At 39.7% G+C, this 26,914-nt stretch overlaps 1 protein-coding gene across 1 annotated transcript in view; it reads right to left on the minus strand.

Annotated features, from left to right (window-relative positions):
• The window catches only part of LOC110957020 (laminin subunit alpha-3), a 56,361-nt gene that overhangs the window by 4,736 nt on the left and 24,711 nt on the right, over window positions 1-26,914 (minus strand). The window contains 50 exon segments of the mRNA XM_022202839.2: window positions 2,544-2,664; window positions 2,829-2,963; window positions 3,184-3,314; window positions 3,407-3,547; window positions 3,651-3,768; window positions 3,864-4,021; window positions 4,148-4,243; window positions 4,355-4,499; window positions 4,823-4,950; window positions 5,048-5,210; window positions 5,371-5,519; window positions 5,595-5,798; window positions 5,921-6,072; window positions 6,176-6,346; window positions 6,449-6,565; window positions 6,645-6,744; window positions 6,871-7,012; window positions 7,254-7,408; window positions 7,687-7,803; window positions 8,064-8,260; window positions 8,408-8,572; window positions 8,791-8,902; window positions 8,999-9,109; window positions 9,588-9,739; window positions 9,833-9,886; window positions 10,017-10,117; window positions 10,227-10,307; window positions 10,405-10,523; window positions 11,212-11,325; window positions 14,436-14,666; window positions 15,102-15,185; window positions 15,281-15,382; window positions 16,041-16,202; window positions 16,666-16,806; window positions 16,913-17,057; window positions 19,594-19,798; window positions 19,974-20,185; window positions 20,411-20,526; window positions 21,002-21,150; window positions 21,422-21,548; window positions 21,729-21,927; window positions 23,171-23,268; window positions 23,359-23,467; window positions 23,571-23,734; window positions 24,071-24,227; window positions 24,316-24,419; window positions 24,589-24,731; window positions 24,912-25,050; window positions 25,646-25,802; window positions 25,890-25,989. Of these exon segments, the coding sequence (XP_022058531.2) occupies window positions 2,544-2,664; window positions 2,829-2,963; window positions 3,184-3,314; window positions 3,407-3,547; window positions 3,651-3,768; window positions 3,864-4,021; window positions 4,148-4,243; window positions 4,355-4,499; window positions 4,823-4,950; window positions 5,048-5,210; window positions 5,371-5,519; window positions 5,595-5,798; window positions 5,921-6,072; window positions 6,176-6,346; window positions 6,449-6,565; window positions 6,645-6,744; window positions 6,871-7,012; window positions 7,254-7,408; window positions 7,687-7,803; window positions 8,064-8,260; window positions 8,408-8,572; window positions 8,791-8,902; window positions 8,999-9,109; window positions 9,588-9,739; window positions 9,833-9,886; window positions 10,017-10,117; window positions 10,227-10,307; window positions 10,405-10,523; window positions 11,212-11,325; window positions 14,436-14,666; window positions 15,102-15,185; window positions 15,281-15,382; window positions 16,041-16,202; window positions 16,666-16,806; window positions 16,913-17,057; window positions 19,594-19,798; window positions 19,974-20,185; window positions 20,411-20,526; window positions 21,002-21,150; window positions 21,422-21,548; window positions 21,729-21,927; window positions 23,171-23,268; window positions 23,359-23,467; window positions 23,571-23,734; window positions 24,071-24,227; window positions 24,316-24,419; window positions 24,589-24,731; window positions 24,912-25,050; window positions 25,646-25,802; window positions 25,890-25,989 (6,893 nt within the window).

Here is a 26,914-nt window from a genome sequence, read left to right on the forward strand (position 1 = left end):
ACTTTTGCGCTGATCCCGAATGGCTTCCACTCTGTAAATAAAGGTGATGGCACAACAACATATCATGGAAAAAATTCTAAAAATCATAGTGAATATGCATTATTTATCGCATTGGGGCTTACCACTCATGACAGCCAAACATGAGATTCCAAGTTCAACCCACAGTTGTTAATACTGGGGTGTATTTTGCATGGGATGAATGAATGTGGGGCTTCAGATAGCATTTACATTCATATCTGATTATTTTCTGCACGTTTTTCCTCAACAGTTAATGTTTTTGGCTTTAAAATGTACAATAATTGGGAAATAATGTTGATTCCAGGTGTCCAGATCTGAAATTAGCTTACATAAACTGCTTGTTTTGGTCATTTGCAGGGCCCAAAACCCAATCAGTTTAGTTTTAGTTTAAAATCATAGGAGGTTAAGAAAACCAGCACTTGATGTTTTTCTAAACTTAAACCAGTACATCATTGTAATATGGGATTGAAAATTACTTCAATGAATCATCTGTTATCAACATTGTGGCAGATTCATCTTATGCCACTGAAATGCAGAAAAAATAATGTGTCCAACTTATTTCAGCCATTCTTGGCACCTGTAAGTTGAGGATAACCTAATATTAGCTTTTATTAGTCATATATATATATATATATATATATATATATATATATATATATATATATATATATATATATTAGCATTGGAGCCATTGGTGGGTCATAATTGTAAATACAGTATTAAATACATTATTTTGGTTACATTGGGGTTTTACGTTCACAGCACAGCTTTCACCACCTTTCTGTTTACTCACAGCTATATTTGATTTCACCATAAATCAGAAATTGTACTTATACTGTTCAGTTCAACATGCAAAATAGTAGAAGTTTGCTATTGATTTAGATGATTTCAGTTTTGCATTGGACAGGTGTACTTGCAATAGGGTTGCACAGATCATAAGAATGTAAATAGACTAACATGCATTTCTGAAATGGCTCGGGAGGTCTTGATATGACACAAATATAAATAATGGACGAGGCTCAGCACACACCACAAGATCAGCATACAGAGTGTGATATTTATTCCTTCACATAGTTCAACATGAGAACCTCATGGATAATGAGTGACTTTCAGAGCACCAGTTCATCTATTTCGGCTTTCAGTTACCCCATTATATTTTTCAGTGCAGCCTATAGTGTCAGCTTGTTATTGTACTTGTGTGAACCAATGCAAGCAGCTGAGAATTCAGGCAATTTATTGTAGGTCAAAGATTGTTGGAGAATAAGTGGTTAGAAAATCAAATAAATGAATAAAAACTATCATAATAAATATTTTATACTGGTGATAATACAAAATATTATAATGTTAATGACTGTGAAGCCAAGAATAGTTGAGAAATATTCTTATTTCATCTCAGGATGTGCTTCTATACACCTCAGTGGTTACATGATTTATTGTAAAGTTAATTGAGGTTTCATTTTTATTTATCTAGCCCAAAATTATACACAAAATGCCACAGGGCTTAACTGGACCACCATGGGATTAGTAACAAGGGTTCCCATTTGATGTTTATTTTAGCTAAAGTTTGAAATATTTAATCTGGTTTTATGTCCTTAAACACCTAATATAAACGCATGCTCGAGTCAGTTTCACAAGAATTCCATCAGTTAAACAGAATAACAGCCCAGAAAATCTTGAGACTCAGATGCAGGTCCTATTGTGTTTATTAAATATTGATGGTGAAAAAGCAAAAACAGATGCTCAAGGATTACGACTGGAGCTTTTTACTAACTGATGTTGCCACTTCTATAGCTGAATAATCAGGGATCACTGTGTATGAATGCAGTAAGTGTGACATCAGTGGGTTAGAGGAAAGTGCTTGTGAATGACTGTTAGAGAGTTACATGGAAGAAAGAGAAGAGACATGGAGTAATTTCAAAGTTGTTATTCACAAGTTTGAAGATACTGAGTTTAAATAGAACAGACAAATCTGATCAAATACAATACATTTAGTAAATCATGTGGTTACTGAAGCAGTCATGCAAGTTTTTTTTTATTGAGTTACACTACAAATAAATGAGCTTGTGCATAAGCTACAAAACATTGCTGTGCACACAGGCAGTTTTTCAAGTCAATATTAGATTCTTGTCGGCATCAGGAGGACTCCTTCTTCTTCATCTCTGGAAATAAGGCAGCAAAATATCATGTAAACAATGTCAAGTCAATGAAAGTTACAAAAGAGAAAGACTAAGCTGCGTATGACTTACTTCTAGTGAGCGTGATCAATCACTCTCCATCAAGTCACATGGTAATAATGCACATCTTAGTTTAGACAGTTTAACCATAAAATAATATGATATACTCTGACAATCAAACAATATGTCTTTTCTTAACAAATGTTGATTTGCTTTGGGGGGGAAATAATACAATTTTATCAAAAAGCAAGGTTTTAACTAGTTCAGGAAAACAGCAATGGGACTGATAATATAACTTCCTTACTTTACTCCTAATAAGGATTAGTGTGTGCATGTAAAACAAACCCTCACCTTCTTAGGCATGTGGGCCAGCATCAGTTGAGCAGGACTGTCAGCAGTACACACATCCAGCAGGACATCTCCAGAAGACTGGAAAGAGCTGAAGTCCTCAGCCTTGTAGAGATTGTTTGGCCTGTGAACAGAACAAATAACGTCTGAAACAAAGAGCTCACATTTAAGTGAACATACGTTGAGCATGCAAGTAATCACATTGACTTCCATAATAAAAGTTTCACATCTCATTAGTCTTTAGGTATTGATAATGCCGCTATGTAATGCAAAGTGAGGAAATATTACCGTCTTGTGTAGAGGTTGGAAATGCAGCCTTTGAACCTGTCATTTCCAAGGACAATGGCGCCGCTTGTATCGGGTATGGATGTGCCGCCACTCTGCATCTGACCTTTATCTTCATCATCAATAAGCACCACAATCCTGGAAAAATCATCAACGGATTTATTGCATTTGTGCTATTGACTATAAATCATTGTTTATATTGAATTTTTCTGGTGTTTGAGTTGTATCGCGGAATCCAAAAATCAAAACCGCAATCAAATGCAGATTAATCTGTATAGTTGTCATAATATTGCTCAATATGTTTGGATGGTTACACTAATTCAACTAATTAAATGTGAAATGATTGCCTCCTTCATACCTTCCATCTCTTCTGGTTACGGTCACGTAATGCCACTGCCCATCATGGTATTGTTTGCTAGATTTCCACATATTGTTGTTGAAATTGAGAATCACATAGCCGTTTTCCAATGCAATATTAATCCCATTAGCCTGTAAATTAAACAAACAAAAAAAATAGGTGGGTTTTAAAATCTGACTAAGCTGTTGTCACTCAAATCTGATCTAAAATGCCACACACTCACCTGCTCTTTGTCCTGCAAAATGAGACCCTGATTATCTGTGCTCTTGAATCCCAGGGAGAGCATAACATTGCCACTCAGACTGAAGCCCTGCAGGTTGGCTGAGAGTGAGCTCCCCAAGCTGAACTCTGCCTTCCGTGACATCTGCATAAACATGGGCATTAGTTCATTAGCTGACACGTAAACTTAACTGGGATTTGATATGAATGTTGGTAACTGGTTTGGATTGCTGAGGTTAGTGTCATACCAGGGAATCCATGGGACAACCTCTGCTGATGCCCACTGTTTCATCAACAGGTTTAAAGTCTCTAAACAGCTTCAGATTCTTCAAGCACCCTTTGAATGGCTGCATAGTGATGTTATCTCTGTAAGGGGAGAAAAAAAGATCACATTATTCCAGATAAAGTGCAATCATCTCACAACACACACTCAAAGAAAAGAAATACTGAGAACCTCATACCTTTCCCTCAAGTCTTGTGGTGCACCACCAATATATATTTCCTTAAAGTCTCTGACGTTGTACTCCGCTTGGGCTGAGGCCACTTCTTTGCTGGCCTTGCGGACAATAATCCTTCCTCCGGCTGTCATAATGACTTGTATCTCTGTCCAGTCACTTGTCTGTAGAAATTAAAGAGGAGCAAGATGCAGATTAATAGATGGTTCTTCATAGATCAGTGTCATCTGGCTGAGTTATGGTAGCTAGTGAGGAAAAAAAATGAGTGACTGCAAAATAAATCTTCTTACCGGGAATGTTTTTGCATTACTTGTAGCCGGTGCTTGAAGCGAATTGCTACGTATGAAAATGACACCTTTCTCCATGGTCACAATGAAGTACTTGTTCTACGTCACAGAAAACGGGAGATAAAATGAGCATTTTCTTGCAAAAAGTACATATAATTCCATTAAAACTATATATCATAATGTGACTTTATCACACAAACACTAACTCACCTCACTTCCTACGTATAGGAGCAGACCATTTTCAGAACGAGCAAAGATGGACATATCAACGAGGAGATAGTTTAGTGATTTTGTTATATAAGCTTTGCCATATCCAGTGCCTTCATAGTAGTACGAATCCACCGGATGTGCATACCTGAAGGGAGTGGAGCATCAGTTAGACAAGTATTTTGATTCTGAAATGGATGTTTACTGTCACATTTTTGATCATTTCACACTAAGAACATTGACTCAAGAGTAACAAGAGTGAAAACTATAATAAAAAAAAAAGAAGCAGCAGTTCAAGCAGTGGCTAGGCTACCAAGGAGGGATGAGGTGGACATTTTTATCCGTTAATGTCAGAGAGCATGACATGAACCCGCCATAATGTCATCATAGAGAAGAAATACAAACTCCTTTTAGTTAAAAATCATTATCTAGAGCTTAATTATTTGCCATACTAATCATACTATGGCCTACCTCCTGCATGGAGTCTCCAGATTGATTTTCTCTGCTTTTTTGAAATTGTACAGACTGATCACTCTGTCATTAAAGGAGCTGAACTCAATGCATCCGCTGTACATGGGGTAGTTGAGAGACGGTGGTGGCTGTAGAGAAGAAAAACAGAAAAAGGCATTAATGAAGCCACTGCTAGCTAAAGAAAATAAATAATGGTATATCTGTTCTTATTTCCTTGCTGCTTACTGTGAAGTTGGAAGGGTAGCCTCCAACATAGAAGACAATGTCACTGGGGCTGATGTCCAGGAGGTTCTTGCTCTCTTCACCTTGGTTGTCGCTCTTAATCGATGCACCAGGCGTGGTTGAGGTTATATCTTTGGTAAGGATCATCTCTGCGTCTTGGTAAATTCTGAATCATAAGAGGAAAAGAAAATTCAAATTTTTACAACATGCACATTCTTTACGAATGTATTCAATCTTTTGCAATTTAAAACATGAACAGAACTACATTGAAACTTGCGGTGGATAGAAGTGGAAATGTAAATGTGCAACAGAATGACTAAGTTTACCTGCGGAGGTCCACTTTGTCAAACGTGGCTGGCTCAGACGGAGACATACTGATGACGCCTGTTTTCATCTCATATTCACGTCCGTTGAGCTTGTACACACCGTACAGGATGCCGTTCCTCAAAACCATACCCATGTAGTTCTTCGAGGACTACGGGACACAGTTTATTAATGCCTTGTATAAATTACAACAACAAAATGCTCATATGCGATTGGAATTACTTACATCTCTATTGCCAAGGTACAACACAAACATGTCTGCGGTGTTTTGGGCCTGTCTGCGTCGACGTCTTCCATCTCCCCTGCCTGAGTCCTGACCAGGTCTCTGCAGCGACAGAGACAGTGACGTGTAGGCTTTCAGATCCTCCAGATTCTTTGGTGGACGCAGCTCTACGTGACCATCGCCTTTAAACTTCATAGGGATCCCAATCTAGAGAGAAGACATTTAAAAGGGGAAATTAAACCGTGCCATGAAAGATATTACACAGGGTACATGTAAATTTGACTTGGAGGACTAAGCGGAGTAGATATCATGTGGATGCATTGCCTCACCCTGTTAGCAGCGTCCCTGGCTTGTTCAATGAGTTCCTTGATCTTCTTGATGTTTTCAGAGATGTTGCTGATGGGGGAGAACTGCGAGGTCAGGTTCTCCACCTCTGAGATCTTATCATTCAGAGATGGGATGGTGTTCAACAAATTCTTCACTGCAAATAGAAAACCGATAAGATAAAAGAAATTGTAATGTGTAAAAAAATCAATAAGAAAAAAAAGTACTGCTGAATGTGACTTTTTTTTTTTAAATCTCACCTGACTGGTCCACATCATTGAGTACATTGCTCAGGTTAGAGTCCACAGGAGAGACATTAATTTTATCAATTTCATTTTTGATGGCGTTGAGTTTGTCCATAGTGTCACTGGCTGTGTCATTGGCTGAAGCTGCTTTCCTCTTGGCCTCATTGATCATATCGTCAATGTCATCTAGTAGAGGGAAACAAATGCAAGAGCAAATACCGTAAATAGATGTGATGGTCTCTTCCAGATCAAATCAGTGTAACACTTACTGTGTCTACTCTATGATACCTCTTTTGATGTTCTTTAGCTGTTTCTGTGCATCCAGAAGGTCGTTCTCAAGATCTTTCTTCTTCTTTTCAGCATTTGTCTGGCGCTTTTTCAGATCGTTAAGGTCATCGACAGCGTCTGTTACAGAAAAAGAAGAATTAGTGACTGAACTTTTGGGTTATTTAAAAAAAAACAGTGTAAGAGGATGGTAATATACCTTTAAGGTCTTTCTCAGCACCTTGTGCTTCCTTCACTAGATCATTACTTGACATTTTCAGTTCTTTTGCTCTTTCTGTGAGTCCTTGGTTTTTTACATTCTAAAGCATAAAAAAGACATTAGTTAAAGTGATTCAGTATTCTAAAATGATATATAAATACTTAACTAATTTCACATCATGCCTGTGTAGCTACTTTATATCCAAAATATAAAATCTGTGACTTACATCCAAGGCGTTGTCTGCAGCATCTCTGGCCTGATTAGCAGCTGCCTCTGCAGCGTTAATGGCATCTGTGATGTTCTTGTAGGCATCAATAGCATCTTTAGCATTACGCACTTCAGAACGTCCACTTGCATTCTTCACAGCACTATTATACGAGACATCGGTGGAAGAAAACACATCAATATGCATGAAGAATGCATTAACGAAACATAAAAAGAAAGAAAAATAGTTGCAAATGACATATTTTGGAAGTTGATGCCTGAACTCCACTGAACTAGTGCAGAAGTGTTGCATAGCATAAATACCAGCACTGTCAATCAAATTGCTCATTACGCATCATGCTATGGCGAGGTAATGTGTCCTTATAGTATGTATGATCAACCTACTCCTCGAGGTCCTTTGCCAGCTTTTCAAGTTCCTTAGCATGTTTCTCTGCTTTCTCCACAAGGTCCTTTTTTCCCGGTGCCTTGGAAATCTCATTCACTTTCTCGGTCAAATCCCTCTTGGCACCATCCAGCTGTGCTGCCAGCTGTTCATACTCCTACAGAGGAGAAGAACAGGTGAATGGGTACAAGTAGACCATAGTACCAGGAAATGCCAATGACCTCAGAGTACAACAAGCAAAAACACTGATCATTATCTGACTGGATGGCATGTTAGGACCTGGCTGCTCACTGGTGTGGAACCAGGGATGAAGACATTTTTTTACAGGACAGGTACCGTGTGTCAAAATATATTTCAGCTCAAATTGAGAATCAGAAAAATACAAAAATGTTTACATATATTGAGGTAAAGAACATGCATATTTGTCAGTTATACCGTTTTACTGTCTGTGAGCATTTTCACCAAATCTTGTGTTTTCTTCAGCTCATCCTTTGCCAAGCCCATTTGGTCCTCAACAGTCTTCCTCTCCTTTTTCAGATCATCAATACGTTTCTGTAGGAAGACAATGAATCAATCTGATTAGAGAAAAATTGTGTATTGACTACTGTTGTAGAAAATATTTGTGATATTGACCCTATTTCTCTAAACACATAACACATTAAAATTATTATGCAGGCTATAAGTTAAAAAAAATACACCATGAAGACAAAAAGAATCATATGCTTTTTCACAGTAGTTTGACTGCAAAATTGCAAAATATTAACCAACACGCATGCAGGTTCCTCAGGACTGATTAAGTACTTTTTTATTACCTGCAGATCCTCCATTGTCTGAGAGTTGAGGCCGTTCTGGGCATTGGCTTTTTCCACCAAATCTGACGCCTCTTTCAGAGCCTTGTCCAGGTCCTTCAGCTTGGCTTCATAATCCTTCAGAAGGCCGCGAATCTTCTCTGCGTCTGCCTCATTTTTGTCACACTGCTTACTTACTTTGTCCTTGATGTGGTCCAGCACTGGAGAATAGAAAAGATAGGAAAGGTTAAAGGAAATGTTAGTCACTAGTAACCTTTTTTCCCAATTAACAACCACTTTGAGTATGTGATTCTAGATCTTTTTTTTTTTTGAGTTTCTACTGACTAAGCATAGACCAAGTATCGTACGTTTCTTAGCCTCGTCTCTTTCTTTCTCAGCAGCCGTCTTCTGAGGGTCAAAGTTCCTGTCCTTCATCTCCTTCACCATGCGCTCAGCGTCCTCCAGCAGTTTACTCAAGTTTTCATTGGGCGTATCACCTCTGTTGTCTGTAGTCTTCAGCTGGTCCAGTAGAGCTTCAAGGGCGCAAAAGAGCACACTTCATAAAGCAAATATTTAAGCTCTGATAATCAGCACCACTAAATGAATATATACGCAGCAAAAGCATGTACAACAGGGAACAGGTTATCAACACAGAAAACAGAAGAAGGCAGAGTCAAAAAGAAAGCTGTGACAGTATGACACCAACAGAGAGAACAGGGATGTGCTACCACTGAATTTATGTTTATGCTACCTTGGATTTTCTTCAGCATGTCGCGAATGTCTGCATCCAAATCTTTAGCCCTCTTGTGTGTTTTTTCGGCATCCCCCACTGCCTTGTCAGCATCAGCAGCCTTCTTATCAGCCTAAATTAAAAACAGATGACGACATTTCGCATTCATACACACTTCTCCACATATCATAGCATGCTGAAGATTGATACAACAATAAAAATAGTCTACCTTGTCCTTGAGGGAGCTGATGTCGTCTGCAAGAGCGCTGGTGTCCTCTTCCAGCTGGTTGACCTGGGACTTTTGGTTGTTAATGGCAGAGCTGTATTTGTTGACAAGAATCTGCAAAATGTAAAGTAGGCTGCATGAAGTCACATTTAGACGGTGTAAATCGTGTGACGATGCTTGAATTATTTCCTTGTGTCTCATGAATACACAAAGGGTGCGCACTCAGATGAAGTGGATGCAACACAGAGATGATGGAAGAAGGGGAAATGACAAACACTGGCATTCATTAGTGAAGTCTCTAACTGATGCTGACACAGACCGCGGGACAGAACTCACTGAGATTTCTTATCATCAGGAATGCCGAATGTTTGAACAAGCACGCCCATGCTGTTTGTGTGTATGTGTATTGTGTGTGTAATGGGCATGTGCAAAGTGCAAATTCTGAAAAAAAACCCAGTGGATTTCATTGTGTCTCTGACAATGTCCTGGCTTTAGTATCAGTCATTAATCTATGCTTTTAAATATCTACAGTGGCTTTTTTCTCCATTTCACTAAAAATAGCCTTCAGAGTTACAGTGCAGTGACATGTTACCTTTGTGTCTGATATAGCCTTCTCCAACTTCTTCAGTTTGTCTTGAGAAGAAGCACTGGCAGTGGCGTTGTCCATCTGAGCCTTGATCCTTCCTAGTTCATCATCCAGCTTTTCCAGGTCATGTAGTAAAGTCTGGGCACAATTATCACACTCTAGAATATAAAAGAGGACATGTTTAGCAGAGGCATGTACCCAGTTTATTGTAAATGGCACGTCATGCCATCAGATTCTTTGCGGTAATTCACCTTCGCAGTGCTCATCTGTGTTTGTGTCTCCTGGCTCCAGTGTGTTTTTGCAAACTGCAAAAAAGAAAGAAAGAAGAAAAACGGCATATTTTAAAGAGGGGGATTGAAATAAACTAAAATGTAGCGCAATCGAAATGTAAACAAAGGGGTTTGTTTTTTTAAAATGGAGGTCTAATGATCTAACCTCCAGTCCTGGGATCACAGTTGTTTCCATTGCCAAAGCAATTACAGGGCCGACAACTTCCACCTGGTGTGAGTGGATCACCATAGTAACCAGGAGCACAGCTATGGGAGGGAGAAATAAAAAGCATAGAGCAAGCACCAAATTAGACATAAGCCAACAAAAATTCTAATTTCACCCCATTTGCCACATTATATGTATAGAAAAACTCACCTCTCACACCGGTTACCAGTGTAGCCTGTTCTGCATATACACTTAATGTCTCCGTATTCCTCTTTGCAACCTACTGCAAAACTGAAGATCAACAGGGAGATTACAATTTATTTCCCAAAATATTCATTTCCATTTTATCATAGTACAGCGGCTTAGCATTTCTATTTCTTTCACCCACCTGTTTGTGGATGCAGTGAATGGGCACGGGCACACTTTGCATGTCCTCTGAGCTGCGTTTCCATAGTAACCTTCCTTGCAGCGTTCACATCTGTCCCCAGCTGTGTTGTACTGACAGTTCTGGAAATGACATTATGTATTAATTGAAGCACTTGAAAAATATCCAGTAAGAGCGGAGGCGTGAAATGTTACAATAAGAGATAAACAGTGCATGGAAAAAAACATATTCGTGTGTATACTGCAGCCTTTTACGCACATGCTGCACCAAATCAAATGAACACCAAGGCTTTTATTACAATCAGCCAGAAATGCAAACATCTAGGGGCAAAGAGAAAGACATTTCTTTGCCAAACCCATCAAAGACTGTGTTTCATGCACCGAGCAGAGAGTTCAGCCGGCTGTGTCCATTTGGCTTTGAGCTGCAAATGTGTGGATCCATGCGTGCATTGCATGCACAGGCCCAGTCTTGAGCATCTTGCATAACAATAGCACAACAGAGACAGCTGAGACTTTGAATTGCGTAAATGCTCATCTTCCTAGGTATGAGATTAATAAGGGAGAGGAGTCCAAAATGGGGAAATCCGGCCAAATCAGATAAGGTTTCTGATGGTGATAAGATGCAAGGTTGTGTAATAAGAGTGTACCAACAGATGTGCACTGAAGCTGAGAGGTCTAGACAATGACTAAACTGTGGCTCACAACAGAAGCGGGGATTTTGAAGTAATCATTCTTGGCTTTAGATGTGTGCGGATAACAACTGTGGTCATGAAGTCATTCACAGGGGTTAATGGTAGAGCATATGTCTTACCAGGCATCTCCCTGTCCTGTCTTCACACTCATTGGCCAGTCCGTTGCACTCACAGGGCACACAGCGGCCCAGGTAGGGCTGGCTGCCATCTCTGTAGTAACCAGGAGCACATTTCTGGAGAAGAAAAATACAAAGACATGATTACCCAACCTAATCAAATTATAACTCATATACCCTGGTACACCACTGCATAAATATATCTGAATTTAAAAGTAATTTAAAAGAACAAAAAATACTAGAAGTCAGAAATATACATGTTATATTTAATATGACTAACATATATACACTACCGTTCATAAGTTTGGGGTCACCCAGACAGTTTCATGTCCCACTTTTATTCATGTGCTAGCATAATCGTACAATCGTTTTCTAATCATCAATGAGCCTTTCAACACCATTAGCTAACACAATGTAGCATTAGAACACAGGAGTGATGGTTGCTGGAAATGTTTCTCTGTACCCCTGTGGAGATATTCCATTGAAAATCAGCCGTTTCCATTATTTACCACAATAGCAATGTTGTATTTCTGATTAATTTAATGGTATCTTGATTGAAAAAAAAAATCTTTTCTTTCAAAAACAAGGACATTTCTAAGTGACCCCAAACTTTTGAATGGTAGTGTATCTTGATATAATACACTCTTTGAAATAGACTGAGAAATAGATGAAAAAACTTTTTTGGCCAATTCAGTGAAATTAAATCCTAAAAAAATATGATTGTTTTACAACAATGTGATAAAAATCCAATAAATTCAATACTAGAAAAAAAAACCTTACTGGTTTGCACCATTATGTGTCTCCCATTATTAACAATAAGAATAAATTCCTCATAAAGATCATTCTTTTAAGTTCTATATCATTATATTACACATGCTGCATGACGATACATGCAAATGCATAACACAACTCCAATTATCCCTGTAGTTTAGCAGATGAGCTGTAAACACATTATCTGTTTTATTTTACCAAAAACACAGCAATGTTTCCAAAGATTTTGTCACCACTCCCAGAGGATGATTCTCCCACACTGTAACTCTGTTTGGCTACAGCACACAGCAACCTCAACTTCAATTTGGTGCCATTAATAGTTAACACTAAAGGGTGCCCTTTGCGTTTAGAGATAAGAGTCTGTAAGTCCCCAACAATCCACACTTGACACTTACTGATAAAACCCACAGCAAAGGTAAAATAACATTCTTTCAACAACAAGATACACGACACTTTCACAGATTTTTACCTGAATCTGAGAACTGGCATTGTCGTTAACAGAAGGATATTGAACTGTCTGTCCTCTGTCATTCACTGAGGGGTAGCGTAACCATCGGTTGTCTTGGTCATTTACTGACGGATACTCTATCCTTTGAGTTCCCTGGTCATGAAGCGAAGGATACTGTATCCTCTGAGCCCATCTGTCATGATGCCTGCGGGGTCTCTCTCCCCTCCTGTAGGGCCTGTGGCCAGCGCAGCAAAGTCCAATCAAAGTCCAACATATCAGGGCCTGTAAGAGGACCCCTCTACACCAGTGTCTATCCATGCATGTATCGAGCATTCCTAACGCTTAGTCTGTGTGAAATAATGTTCCACTCTCCCTTGCCTCAGCCTCTTAAACTCACATGCTCACACTCACACACCCAGACACAAAGAGGACACACCCCATTCACCTGAGTCAGTCTCCTGGATCAGCATGAGTGTATGCAGGCACACACATGCATGTGTTTACATGTTCTCTGTCCTTTTCCTGCTCTCATACACACACATGAACACACACGGAATGTTTTAAGACACACTCAAACACTCAAATTTGGGGGCAAGAGTGAGTATTCATGCACAGCAAATCAACTGTCTCAAGAGAATTAAGGAAAATCACAATATTGTAAATGCTGCTGTGTTTACTTTCAGCTGATATTGTGAGGCGACTAAGTCTTCACTTGAAAAAGCAAGTGGATATTCAACAGTGTATTAACATTCCGCTTTAATCTGTATACGTGTGTGGTTTATATTAGAGTTTGTGCAAGCAGATATGACTGAGAGGAAAGTCAGACATCCTCAGACAACACAGACGAAAAACTCACTCCTGAATCACACTCCTCAGACAACAAGCACAGCTGGGTGTGGACATACTGTCGGTGCAGTGAGGTGAACACCCTCAGGTTTATGAGTAACAATATGTTTCCAAGTACCACACCTAATGTGTCAAGGTGAGGCGCCTTGTCATACCGCCTCCAGGCACATAAAATGAACTTCCTTTAAACACACCCAATCAGGTGGTTGCTTACTAACACAGGTAGGTAGATCTATGGCAACGGCACAGCCACAAATAATAAAATGAGTTTAAAAATGAGTGTGTTATTATACATTACTGCAGTTCTCCAACAATATATAGACAATGTCTGCTCTCTGCTACCCTGTCCACATTGTAAATTTGGTTCTGTGTTCACAACTGCTTTTATTTAAAAGCTCAATGTTTGTGCTTTTAAATTGATATTTAAAAGCACAAACACTGCATTAAAAAAATAGATCAAGTCAGCTCCATTCCCAGGATACAAAGAATTCAAGTGAAGCTCTTCCTTAGCAACTACATCATGGTTGTTTGTACTACGCTCCTGTGAGCTGTAATCATGCCAGTGATTATAGCTGTCTCATCGCTAATATTATATCTGCATGAATGTACGACATATCCCAGCCTGAGGCTACATAATTTGGCTGCACATCTCGCCCAGTGGTATTTTCCAGTGTGGGCCACATTTTACACGTCACCTGATGCATTTTTTACACTAGGAGAAGGGTGTGGTGCTTGGCTCAGGCATGTCAGGACACCCTAAAACTATGAGGAGGTCCAGCTCTTCAAAGATGTCAAGATGCCGTTTAAATCAGCACATTGCCCCACCTTACTTATTATATCATTTGCTTCTCAAGCCTGACAAAAAGCTCCTAATCTCTCCACCTTTTCACCATCTTTTTCTGTTTGTTTTCCACATTCTCTCTCTATACCGACAATGGAGATTCTTTACTTCCTGAATTGAAGAGTCAGTAAAACCAGACTCCTTTCAAATTTTTGTCTAAAGACAAGATTACCCAAGTTTTATTTGTACTTATGTTGGGTTGATAACCTTTTAGCATCAATGGAAAAGTAGAATCTGATTTAATTTTATTCAGGAGGATACAAGATTGGCAATATTTTTATACAAGCATTTTATACACTGTATGGTTTTTGAACTTCTCACCTCACAGGAGTCTCCGGTGTACTCAGAGGGGCAGGAACAGTCCTCCACAGTGTTTCCAGAACCTCCAGTTCCCGAGGTTGTAGCCTCCTCTAAGCCCACCTCCCCCAGGCTGAGTCGCTGGCTCTGAGTAAAGTACAGGGCGCGGATCCTCAGGCCCACCAGACCGGCCAAGACCATCATCAGCTCCTCTCTGGACACGGGCCTGTTGGTGCCAGCATGCCGCCAGTTTCCCTGCCAATAACAGAAAGGTTGAGGATTAATCCTGAGAAATCAGCAGGGCAGGGGGACTCTAATTAAAGTTAACATTTCATTACACAACAGGACATCAAACACTCATATTTCTCAGCACTGTGAAGACAAAATAAATCTCTGAAACGTAGAAATAATGAAATTTAATGACAGATCGCTGTTAATTTTCACACCGGCACTAGCCAGAGGATGAACCCCTTCTATTTTAGATATTTCAGTTCAAAACCTAAACATCAAGCAGACATATCTTATAATTTAACAGCCAGAGAGCCAAAAAACCAAGCAGTAAGGGTCCAAGAAACAAAATCAGTGAGTTGTTCAGCGCCTTTCAGCACTTTCATACGTTGTGGTTTATTTAAAATCACAGCCTAATGATGCTTTAAATTGTACATAAAATCGACAAACTGTTTATTTTACCTCCAAGAGCTGAACTCTACCCTGAAAAAGCTTGTCTGGAAGTGGAACTTGTGGAGACATGTAGACCAGGGTCATATCCTTGCCCTAGGAGGAAATAATGAAATGGATGAATAAGCTGTGTTTCTATTACTGAGCAAAGTAAAAGTTGTAAGAGTGGAAAAACTAGTAGCACTACATACAGTCAGCACAACATCGGGTCTTCTGTCCATCAGAGTCATCCCCTCGCTGGGAATCCCAAAAGACTTGGACTGGTAGGTCAGGAAACCACCATAAGAAGAAACCTACAAGAAAACAAGGAAGACCAAAGCTGTCTTATTTAAGTGGAAGAGACTGTTGGGTCTAGTGAAATAGCTTAAAGAACAATTCTGAATTAATTCACGCTGGGGATTTTTCAGTCAGAAAGTATTACTTCATGTTATTACTTTCATCAGCTAAAACAGCATTTTACCTCATTTTTTCCCAAATAATAACAACAATAAGAATTTAGACACATTAACATTTCCAAACAGAATCCATAAAAGCAAAAGGCATACAATGTGAGTGAATAAAATCTAAGTGAAAAAATATCAGGAAGGTGCAAAACTACAACAACAACAAAAAAATAAACACCTGAATGTCAATTACAATACTCTACTCTAAAGCGGGGATTTTGAACAACAATGGCAAGTGAGGCAGTCATGAACTAAACCAAAAAGTGAATATGAAAACTAATATTTATTTTTATTTCCAAGTGAAAACAATGGTGAATAAGAAGTTTAGTTACATTCTCAGGGCTTAATTATACTAGTGAGTAAAAACTTTAATTTTCTGAATTTTTTTTCAATGAAATGACTATAAAAATAATGTGATCAGAATCTGTTTCTATATTCACACACCAATACACATGTTCTGACAACAGCTTTCTCATTTCCATGATGTTTCCTCGCTGCAGGCACTCACCCGGTTTCCCAGGTAGGACGATGGTGCCACCCAGTGTAGCGTTTGAACTGTAGCAGGAAGCTCCTGGATATCTGCAACCACTGTGTTACTGGCAGAGTTCAGAACAGAGACAACCTCCTCCTTGTCGGGGCTTTCCAAACGCCAGCCTCGCATCTCCACAAACTAATAACAGGGTATACGCAAGGGTGAATGTAGTTATATTTGGAGTTATTCCAAATATTTTTTTGACAGAAGTGTTAGTGAATTATCAACAGACCAAGTACTAATTAAGATGAAGATCAGTGCAGCAAGACTTGATAATGTCATCAAGAATGAAGTTAGGACTATTCACAACACATAAGTGAATGACTCCATGAGTTCATGCAGTAAATTTAGAGACATTACCATCAAAATATTACCAACAAAATCTCTGAATACTTAAATTATAAATATCCCCAGATGCCAGTAAATTTACCATTGCATGGTATGATGTGCTCTGCTATAAACCTTGTAGGTTGTTTTCCTGAGCAACACCCACATGTGCAGCTTTCACCAAACAAATGACATCTACCAGCAAGGAAGCTCAGCAGGCATACAATTTCCAAAGGCATTCATAGGCCTGCAGGGGCATGAAAAGCAAACGCACCTTCCCCCTGCGTTTGCTGGAGCTCTGACACTGGTCAGTGGCTCCGAAGCAGAAGCAGCCGGTACACCCACGAGGGTTGGAGGGGTCAAAATAGAAGGAACCTTCCCGACAAGTATCACACCTGATGCCAGCCACATTTCTCTAAAAACATGTCAGCAATGATAAAGAAGTTAGGCCAAGAAAAGACAGAGACAAATGTGTAGTGAGGAGTTGAAAACAGGACTGAAATGTGATGAACTTCACTCACCTTGCAAAGACACCTGCCTGTATCTGGGTCGCACACATTGGATGTAACGCCACCTTGATTGCAGTCACAAGGCACACAGTCAGGGAAGCGATAATAACCTGCAGCACAGCGATCACACTGCCGCCCTCCAATCCTCGGCTTGCAACTGTGTGAAAATAGACACACATTATTTTTGTCACTGAAGATTTGCAATAAAAACTGAAACAGTGTTTGAACAGGTTGACAGATACATTTTAAATAATGGCATTTGCTCATCCATCCCATTATCTCTGAAAATATACAGTAGTGTGCAAAGTTTAGGTATTAAAAGGCAGCTGCACAAACTTTAAAAATAAGGTCATGAACAGTTGCTATTTATTAATGATGTTCACAAAAAAGTGCATTACGTTAACAGAAGAAAAACTACATCAACTTCTAATTTATTTGTAACCACCTTTTGCCTTTAAAACAACCAATACCTCAATGTCCTACGTGTATTTTTTACACAGTTTTTCAAAATACTTGGCAGGTACGTTGCTTCAAGCATTTTGGAGAATCTGTCACAATTTCTCTGCCTCAGACGCTTCTGTCTCTTTGTGTAATCCCACAATGACCAGAGGGGTGTACAACAAAGCGAGATGAATGTTTGCAGTGAGGTATGTTGAGCCTAAAGCCAGAGTTTTCAGTGGTACAAATGTTTTTTAACCTGAATGGATCATCTTTGTAACTTATGCTGTGCAGCTAACTTCTGTTCAGAGTTTCAGATTTAAATCAGCCGGTGATGTCCTCTATGTGCAATAAATATTCCCAGATGTGGAAATACATTATGTGTACAAACCTGTGGAGCTGTGCATTAGTAATGCCACTTAATGAAGCCGAGCAGCTACAGTAGCACAGACTGCATGTCTCGTCTTGCCATGGAAACCTACATACACTGAGTTAGTTATGCAGAAAATGTCAATAAGTTTTCATCTTTGGTCCTAATTTGCAGACAAGTCCCATCTTACAATACTGAACTGCGAATATATGAACACAAACTAGAAAACTGATTGTCCTTTTAATATTTGTTATAGAGAATACTCAATTAATTACATGAATTTAATTTTATTTGGCCAAAAACTAAATTGATTTCAATGTACACTACCATCTAAAAGTTTGGAGTCACCCAGACAATTACATGTTTTCCATGAAAACTCACACTTTTATTCATGTGCTAACATAATTACATAAGGGTTTTTATAATCATCAATTATCCTTTCAACACCATTAGCTAACACAATGTAGCATTAGAACACAGGAGTGATGGTTGCTGGAAATGTTCCTCTGTACTCCTATGTAGATATTCCATTAAAATCAGCTAGAATAGTCATTTAGTACATTAACAATGTCTAGATTATTGTTTATTAATTTAATGTTATTTTCATTAAAAAAATAATTTTCTGTCAAAAATAAGGACATTTTTAAATGACCCCAAAGTTTTGAAAGGTAGTGTATCTCTAACAGTGTCAGACCTAAACGGGCTTTTTTTTTTTTTTTTTTTAAATTATCATGTTTAAATGTATTATGAGCTCTAATGTGCAGGTGTCACATTAAAAATGGCTAGCAAGCACTTGAAGTGCATTGAATGTTACAATAAATATATCAAAGCATACAAATAATATTTTTTGGCATCATTCCTCTCATGCCTTATTTACACTAACAGAGCTTTTTGCTGTAATATATTTTTTATATTCTTAACAGTGTGTTATATTGGTCCATTTGCTGAGTCAAATGACACATTAAACATCCCCTTTTATAGAAATGTGAACAGATCTGGGAAACCAGGGTTTAGACAAAGTTGATAGTCACCATGGTGATACTGTGGTTTTAGGTTTTGTCAAGCCTGCTAACACAAAGAAATCAAGGCTTTATAATAGTCTCCTCAGATGACGTGGAAATCAACGTCACTCAAGACTGAGTGGGGGTCGTGTCATCTGTCAGTTTTGTCGCTGAAGATAGTTCTGCAGGAGTCTGGCTTGTACGTTCAGGCTTCTTGTCGTGTTGCACAACTAATCTGGGATTGACCAGATGCCTAACCTAAAACTTGCACTTCTAAAATCTGAACTTGGCTGTGAACTAACACCTCGTCTATTCCATCTAGTGGTTTGGCGTCATGTTTCATTGTCACCATTTGAAAATTCAGGCCTCGCGTTCCAGCTGTTATCCTCATTGGAGAATTAGTGCATGAAAGATTGGTATTGGCAAGGGACAGCCATTACTTGCACAGCTGTTCAATGGAGAAATTACACAATCATGCAATTAAGAAGAATTAAGAGATTATATTATTAAGCATTAATGAATTTGAGCAACATTAATCATAGAGTGACATCTCAACTGTTTGGCAAATCTAAAGATAAACAACAACTGGGTATAACAAATATAAAAAGAGACCATTTAATTTGTTACTTCCATAGCGTGTACAGATTGAAATATTTTAACAAACGCACAGGGTTGATGCTTAAAAGATAAGTCTTGGAGGCTGGCCTTTCTTAATGTCCAGTAGATGGTACTTTCTATGCATTTTGAATGTATGCATATCAGTTTTTTCTTCTTCTTCTTACATTTCTATATTTCTAATACACAAAAAGTGTTATCCTGAAAAAATTAACTAGCTGCCACTAATAGATGATAAACTCTTTGTCTCCATGTTGGTTTCAACCCACCTGCACTGTCCAGTAACGTAGTCACACTGTGATCCGGCATTTACGTTTATGCCATTTGGAGAGCATTCACAGTTCTCACAGCCCAGTAAAGGGTGGTAGCTGAAAGTCTGACTCTGACACACATCACAGGCCGGTCTGACAGTCTGAGGAGGGCAGATACAGCGTCCTGTCACTTCATCACACAGCCGACGGCCGCATTCACATGCTACAGAAAGAAGAGGAGGTTTAATTCTGAGGTGAAGCTAAAGGGAGCAAATGCTGATTTAAGAAGAAAAAGTTTTGCAAAGATTTATGTGGCTTGTGTGTGTATATTTTTATTCTCTTGAGCAATATCCTGTAGGGCATTCTCACAGGCTCACTCAAGTCAAATATTCACTTACGTCTGCAGTAGGGAAATCCATAGTATCCTGTGGCACATTTTGTGCACTGCCGCCCGATGACATGTTGCCTGCAGGGACACTGTCCTCCAGCTGGATCACAGACGGCCCCTGTGGAACCCGACTTGTCACAGTTGCAAGGCAGAGCTCCGTCATTATAAGATGCTACAAGAGAGCGGGCTGAGTCTCTGCAGAACTGGGAAGAAGTCCTGGGGCTAAAAAGATTAAAGGAAATCTTTTCAATACAGATGTGGTTTTATACTGGATCAGAACAGCTAGAGGGCACCATTTCCAAAAGCATCTGCTGTACTGAACAAACTGTAGAAATATCAAACTGGCACTGCTAAGAAAATATCATTCAGGAAAAAATTCATAGCACATAATAGAATACAATATTATTACATATACTATTTAGTTTGTATTGCATGGTGGATACCTACTCAATATAGAACCCCTCTCCTCTGCATTGTTGAATGAAAGCTGCAGATTTATCCAGTGGCTTCTCTTTCAAGAGCTCTGGGGTGTAAATGTTATCAGGAACCAACAAGATATAATCCTACACAAGACACACACATATCAAGTGATAAACACACACAATCTCATACAACAGTTCCTGTTTGGTTGGGTCTGAGCTATCTTGTAATGATTCACAGAGTGATAAAACTAAGGATTTTAAGGGATTTTGCTATATTTTCTTGTTTGATCTTATCTGTAAAAGGAAAAGTAAGGCATGCTGAACAGCACACAAGCGAAACCCATCCTGCCCCCCCTGCCTCATACAAGCTGGAAGCTTAGCTTTTATAAAGCTGTAAGGGGCTGCCAGGTAGAACACAGTCCCTTCATTGTTGTTGTTGGGGATATGGCATAACACTGAGGAGAGAGGACGTCAGCTTGCTAAACTCTTATACAAAACACAGACTTCCTAAATCTTAAGACTTTACAGAAGTACATCTAATAAATGTGTCTGTTATTTTTCCAATTTTCTCTCATTTGCCTGAAGGCAGTGTTTGAGACAATTAAAAAACACTGACCAGGATTAGAGTCTTCGTAGGTGGCACAGTCACAGAGATGGTGGGTGGCTGCCAGGAATTGTTGTCCAAGTCAAGGGCAATGCGTCCATCAGCAATGACTACCATTCTGCAGCCTGAGACTGCAGGGCAGAATGTTGCATTTATCGAACCTGTAAGAAAAGGTATTTATAACGTTAAGAAAACAAAGGACAGAGGAGAATAGCGTGCTGCACAATAATCCATCTCCATTTTAAAGTTATTTAGGGCAGTTGGTCCACATCTTTGATGGTCTTTATTTGCTATTAGGGAAAATTGCAACCTCACTGAGATGGATTTTACAGTTACTGCCAAGGTTAACACATAATATCCAATGAGAGCCAATAACCCTTTTAATTCAATTTGATCAGACATGAATGAGTCCATTTCCTCCCACGCACTCACCCTTCCATTCACGTCCCGCATTTACTCGCACTTCCACAGGGAATGAGGTATGTTCAGGCTGGCGGTAATGGACCACAACCACATATCTGCCTGGGAGGGGCACCTTGGGAGTGAAATTGATCCCCGTCTGAAAAAAAAGTGAGGACAAAACTTGATAAAGTGTCAACCAGCCAGGGTGACAGTGTAAATGACTGTGATGACAGGGTGCACAGAATGTCTGGAGCACAAAGCAGCAGGGTCAGCTCCAGAATAGCTCAAATGATCTAACAAGTTGAGGAAGAGCAGAGTGTAGTTTTCACACTGATACCTGAGGGAATTTAAGCAGAGTCCCATCACTTTGAGGTTCACGGACAGGGAACAAGCCAGACTGTCGTCTCCGTCTCCAGTCCTCATTCTCTCTTTGTTGGAGAGCAGCAGCCGGCGTGGACAACAGCTGTCCGTCACGGGCCGCATACAGAATCCAGGCTGAGGTGGGTTTATCGAACTGCCTCAGAACACAGTGCCGACTAGAAGCATTGAACAGCAACAAGGTATTTTTACTTACAGTGCTTTCATGGTGGTTAAAAGTTAAAAGCTTAAAGTGACTTTAAGCAAAGCAAGTCAGAGATCATGACCAACAGCATTCATCTTTAATGATCCTTTTAAAAACCCTAAAATGTTTCGACCATCACACTGTATTGCATCAGTGTGCAAAAAACAACATAATTCTAAGGTATAATAGCTTTACAGGCTCACTATTTAGGTTGCGGATGCTTCATCTTCCTAATTCAAATTTACTTTAAATCCTTTAAACCTGCATTTCTCTCTTGGTGAAATTTTCTTTGACTTTGACTTTCCAGATTTAACAACTAAATTTGTACACAAATATTTAGGCTATTTAGACTTCTAGTTGCTACTTTAAAGAGAAGCCTTAATATTCTGTTAATATGGAAGCATAGTTTGGTGAGATACACAATGAGTCATAAAGTATTTGAACAAACGGTACATCAAAATCAAACCTCTTATTTGCAACAGTTAACACTTTAGAGGCTCAAAAGCAAACACATTTTACTGCACTATTAGGGTCCGAGCACCGACGGTGCCGAAGGACCCGACTGAAACTCTTGGGTTTCTTTTTCTTCTTCTTCACTCTTTTCCCGTCTTTTCAACTCCATTTTGGCGTCCTAAACATACCCCAAAACGCGTCAAATTTTGCATGCACATCAGGACTGGCGAAAAATTCGATATTTTATGGGAGTTGCGCATGTGGGGCAAAATTGCTCCATAGCACCCCCTGTAAAATTGAAAATTTGGTCATTAGGCCAACTGCCATGACGTTTCATCTACAGCCACAATATCTGGGGGGCATATGCAGCACACTGTATAATAACCATAACCTTAACTAAAAGATTGAGATTTTCTGCCAAGTCGGTTCCAACTACTTATTTGTTGACATACTTCCCCTTTCTCCTACATTGTTCAGGTTGAGCTATAAAGTAAATGACAGAGCCGCACATTGACAGCTGTAAAAAGTGTAACATTTAACCTGGTCATTAGGTTGTAGAGTGACAGTAGATTTAGATGACAGAGTGACAAAACGCAGAGCTTGACCCTGAGTTCAGCCTCAGGTAAGTGACCTTGATCAGTTGGAGGAATGCATGCAGTTACACCTGGAAAACAGCTGTATGTCTCTGTTTTCCAAAACAACTATGCAACACAAGCATGCAGTCTAGCATCTAGCAGTTCCTAAACTGCAGTGTAAACACTTACCTGTCCTCGGTGAAGCGACCATGAGTAGAGACACACATCACCTTGGGCTCTACATACTCAGTGGAGAACTCCTCTGCAGGCACTGCGTACACTTTATACTACAGAGAGAGTCAAATTTGCATTAAATCTCATGCTGCTGCCTAGATTTTGAGGAGTTATAATAATCCTGTGGAAACATTTCCCCTCACCAGAAGGAATGATGTAGTGGAGGTTTGCAGAAGAACTTCTGCTCTATGAGTAAACTCCAGCACTGCCACCTGATTTCTGCTGTCCACAGCCACACTCCGGCACAAATTGCTGCATGAGAAAAACAAGCACATACCACAATTTGCTGGCTCCAGGGCATTATTATTTTCACATAAGGTAAAAGCTGTGTGAAAGCTGAAGCAGCAAATCTCACCTAAGGGCACAACTGTAAATGTTGGCCCTGGCAGGGATCTGGCCCCCTGACTGGCCACTGATGAGTATGTTGACATTCTGGACAGCATCCACCTCGCTGGCATACTCCAGAACAAGAGCGTATGGGCCAGGACGAGGCACACGCAGGCTGAGTTGGAGCTGCGACTACAGGATACAGAATATACATTTTAAAGAAGACTTTTAGGGATTTTAAGATAATGAAACTGAGCTCCCAGAAAATAGCCACCAAATTAAGGGAGGTAAAAAGTAATTGATACAACATCATTGTATAATTTCATGCTAAAGTACTCATTTACAGATTTATCTTTAGCTATCTGGAAAGTAATTCAAGTCTATTACTTCTGAAACTAAAAGTTCAATCACATGGTTTTATTTTGGACTTTGGAACAGCTGATGGAACATTGCCTGATGACCTCAATCTGTTTTATAGCTCAGCGTGCAAAAAGGTTATACCTTAACAGTGATTTGTTTATACCGAACCTGTCTTCCATTGAGAGCAGCCATTTCAGGGTGATCTGGGGTGGGACGGCGCACTCGAGCCTGCCTTTTCCTGCGCCCACTTCGGTTGGTGAATTTTCCCTGTGTGCCCAGTGCAGAGCTGAATCCATCCAGAGCGATGTGCTTATACAAGAGACAGCTGAGACAACATAAGGGATTACAGTTGACCAACAAATTATACATAAAGCAAAAAATATGGATCAAAAATACTAAAAAGAGCATTTTACTTTGCATCCGTGTTTGAGGTGGGTAAGTATGTGCAGGGCTCAGTGATCTTTTCTTGCAGCAGCGGTGCCTCATAGTAATCTCGGGGCAGCAGCACTAAATAGTCCTGATCAAGGAGAGTGACAATGCGCATGTCAGTTTTCAGTCTGTTGCACTTTTACAGTTTCCTCTATAACAAATGACACATAGAAAAATGAGAATTTACACAAGAGAAGACTAATTCTTCCTTTTTCAACTTTTCACAACTTCTTTCCGGGGTCTTCCTATAAACTCACCAAGAGAACCCCCTCTGCCTTTATGTGAATGAGCCATTTCCCAGGGGTCAATGTAAAGGGCTCAGCGAAGCCCTCTCCTGGGACAGTGAGGAAGGATGGGGAGGGACTGGGAGGGAATATTACTTCTTTGCTCTGATCTGACCCTGCAGAGCACCAAGCACAGATGGTCATAGTGGGACACACTCACTGAAGGAGTCTACGAGCACTAAGACCATGCACCAGCTTACATATTAATGTCATGAAGGAAAAGTTTGCTTTAATGATGGATTAGGTTTGACAGTTTGATGGTGAAAGAGCTGATTCGGTGTCAGAGGCAGCCTTACCTGCAGTGCCTCTGTTACTGGTAGCCTTGATGCTACCAGTCACACTGCTGCTGCTGGGGTTAATGAACCGCATAACCACACGGAATATGTGCTGCCTCCCGTCTTTCGGATCAACATGCACTGTTACTCTGACTTCACTCTGCAGGGAGGACAGTGACATACAGCTGAACACAATGGCACGGGTTTAAGTAGACGATGAAGGTTAAGAGAAAGGTGAAAAATCATGTCACGTGGGCAGAGAGGCGAAGCAAATAGAGCGGGTTAATCGTCAAGGCAGCAAGCAAGGCGAAGAAAGTAAATTATAGCCAAAGCAAAGCAGACCCTTCACTTACAGTCACAGCACGACTGAAAGTCAGCTTCGTCCACCACCAAGATCCACGCTCTCACTCGCGCTCTCCCCTTATGTTGGGGGGTGGAGTAGCGCAATACAATATGGAAAGGTCCAGGAAAGTCATGGGTAAGCATTAGGATCACCTCTGGCTGAAGAGAGAGAGTGTTAGTTCTAAGACAGCTTGTGCGCACATTCACACACCAGCACTGAAATAATCGGAGGCTGTGTGCTTCAAGGAGGATCATTTGTGCAGTGGCAAAAGCAAAAGAGTCATAGTGGTATCAGAGTGAACTGAAAAGAGAAATTTGGAGGTTACTAAATTCGCAGATAGTCCACAAAAATAACCGTCAGTGATCACAACTCTGTATTGAGTATATTAAAGTACTAACATAAAGAGTCAAACCTGTGCAGGAGACATTACAGCGTAGCCTCTCCAGCTGAAATCGGGGAACTCCTGGGGGCTGTAACCAAAGCGTACAGGTCTGGCATTTGGTGTGGTGCCATCCTCCACTTCAAACTTCATCTGGTGCAGAGTGGGAAAGTAGTAGCTTGGTGCTGGCCTAATGAGAGATGGAGAAAAAAGTTAAAGGATGTATTTTATTCATTTTAATCTTAATGCTTTGCGACATAAATGAGCCATGTCTTACTCTGTGCATTTCCGGCCAATTACATTCTTCCGACACTGACATTGTCCCGACACCTCATCGCATCCCATCCCAATGGCACCACCTACGTCACACTGGCAACCTGTGTGAGGAGGAAAGAGAGGAAAATAAAAACTCATATTGTTATTTTGTGAGTGGCATAAAGAGACTGCAACTAACATTTTATTATACAGCCGCGTGTTCCAGATAGTTAAATAAATGAATAATAAACAAATTAACCTTGTACTTTGAAAATCAATTAATTCCCATAAGTACACAACAAACCTTTGCAGTTCTATTGTCAAACAGTTCTAGTTAAGATACTGTAAAGTGTCTTCCTGGCCTGGTCTATCTGCAGCTTGATCATTTAAAAAAACATATTTTTTTTGTCATTAAATACTTTACCAAGATACAAATATATTTTCAGCAGCTTCCATCACAGAGTTATCAAATTTAAAGTTATCACTGGTAAAGACGAGTACTTATTTCCAAATTTTTCAGTCATCATAATAGTTCTCAACAGCAGTACCATCCACATAAAGAAGGATCAAAAGTCAGATTAAACGTACAGAGTGGAATATTTATGGGGGTGAGAGTCCTTCCTCAAAGTGCCTAGTCACTGTATTTTCGAGCATCAGAAACTTCTCCTTGTCCCTTCCTATGTTTTTCTGCCAAAATGCTCCTAGTTTCTGTAGTCCACACAGTAATTGCTTTCCTCTTCAACTAATCTCATTACCGGTGCACTAGCGTGGAAATGTCAGACATGAGATGTGAAACTCCTGCATACTGCGAAATACAGAACAATTCACCTGGTGCTGATTGGTCAAATCAGCATTGTGTTAACTTGTTGGGCTTGAATGTCGTGGATGTACACTACCATTCAAAAGTTTCGGGCCACTTAGAAATGTCCTTATTTTTGTAAGAAAAGCAGTTAGATAATAGCAGTAAGAAAAGCATGAAGATAACATTAAATGAATCAGAAATACAGTCTAGACAGTGTTAAAGTGGTAAATTTTTCATTTCATTCA

This window comes from Acanthochromis polyacanthus, chromosome 9, assembly GCF_021347895.1.
Source record: "Acanthochromis polyacanthus isolate Apoly-LR-REF ecotype Palm Island chromosome 9, KAUST_Apoly_ChrSc, whole genome shotgun sequence".
In the NCBI taxonomy this organism is placed as follows: domain Eukaryota; kingdom Metazoa; phylum Chordata; class Actinopteri; family Pomacentridae; genus Acanthochromis; species Acanthochromis polyacanthus.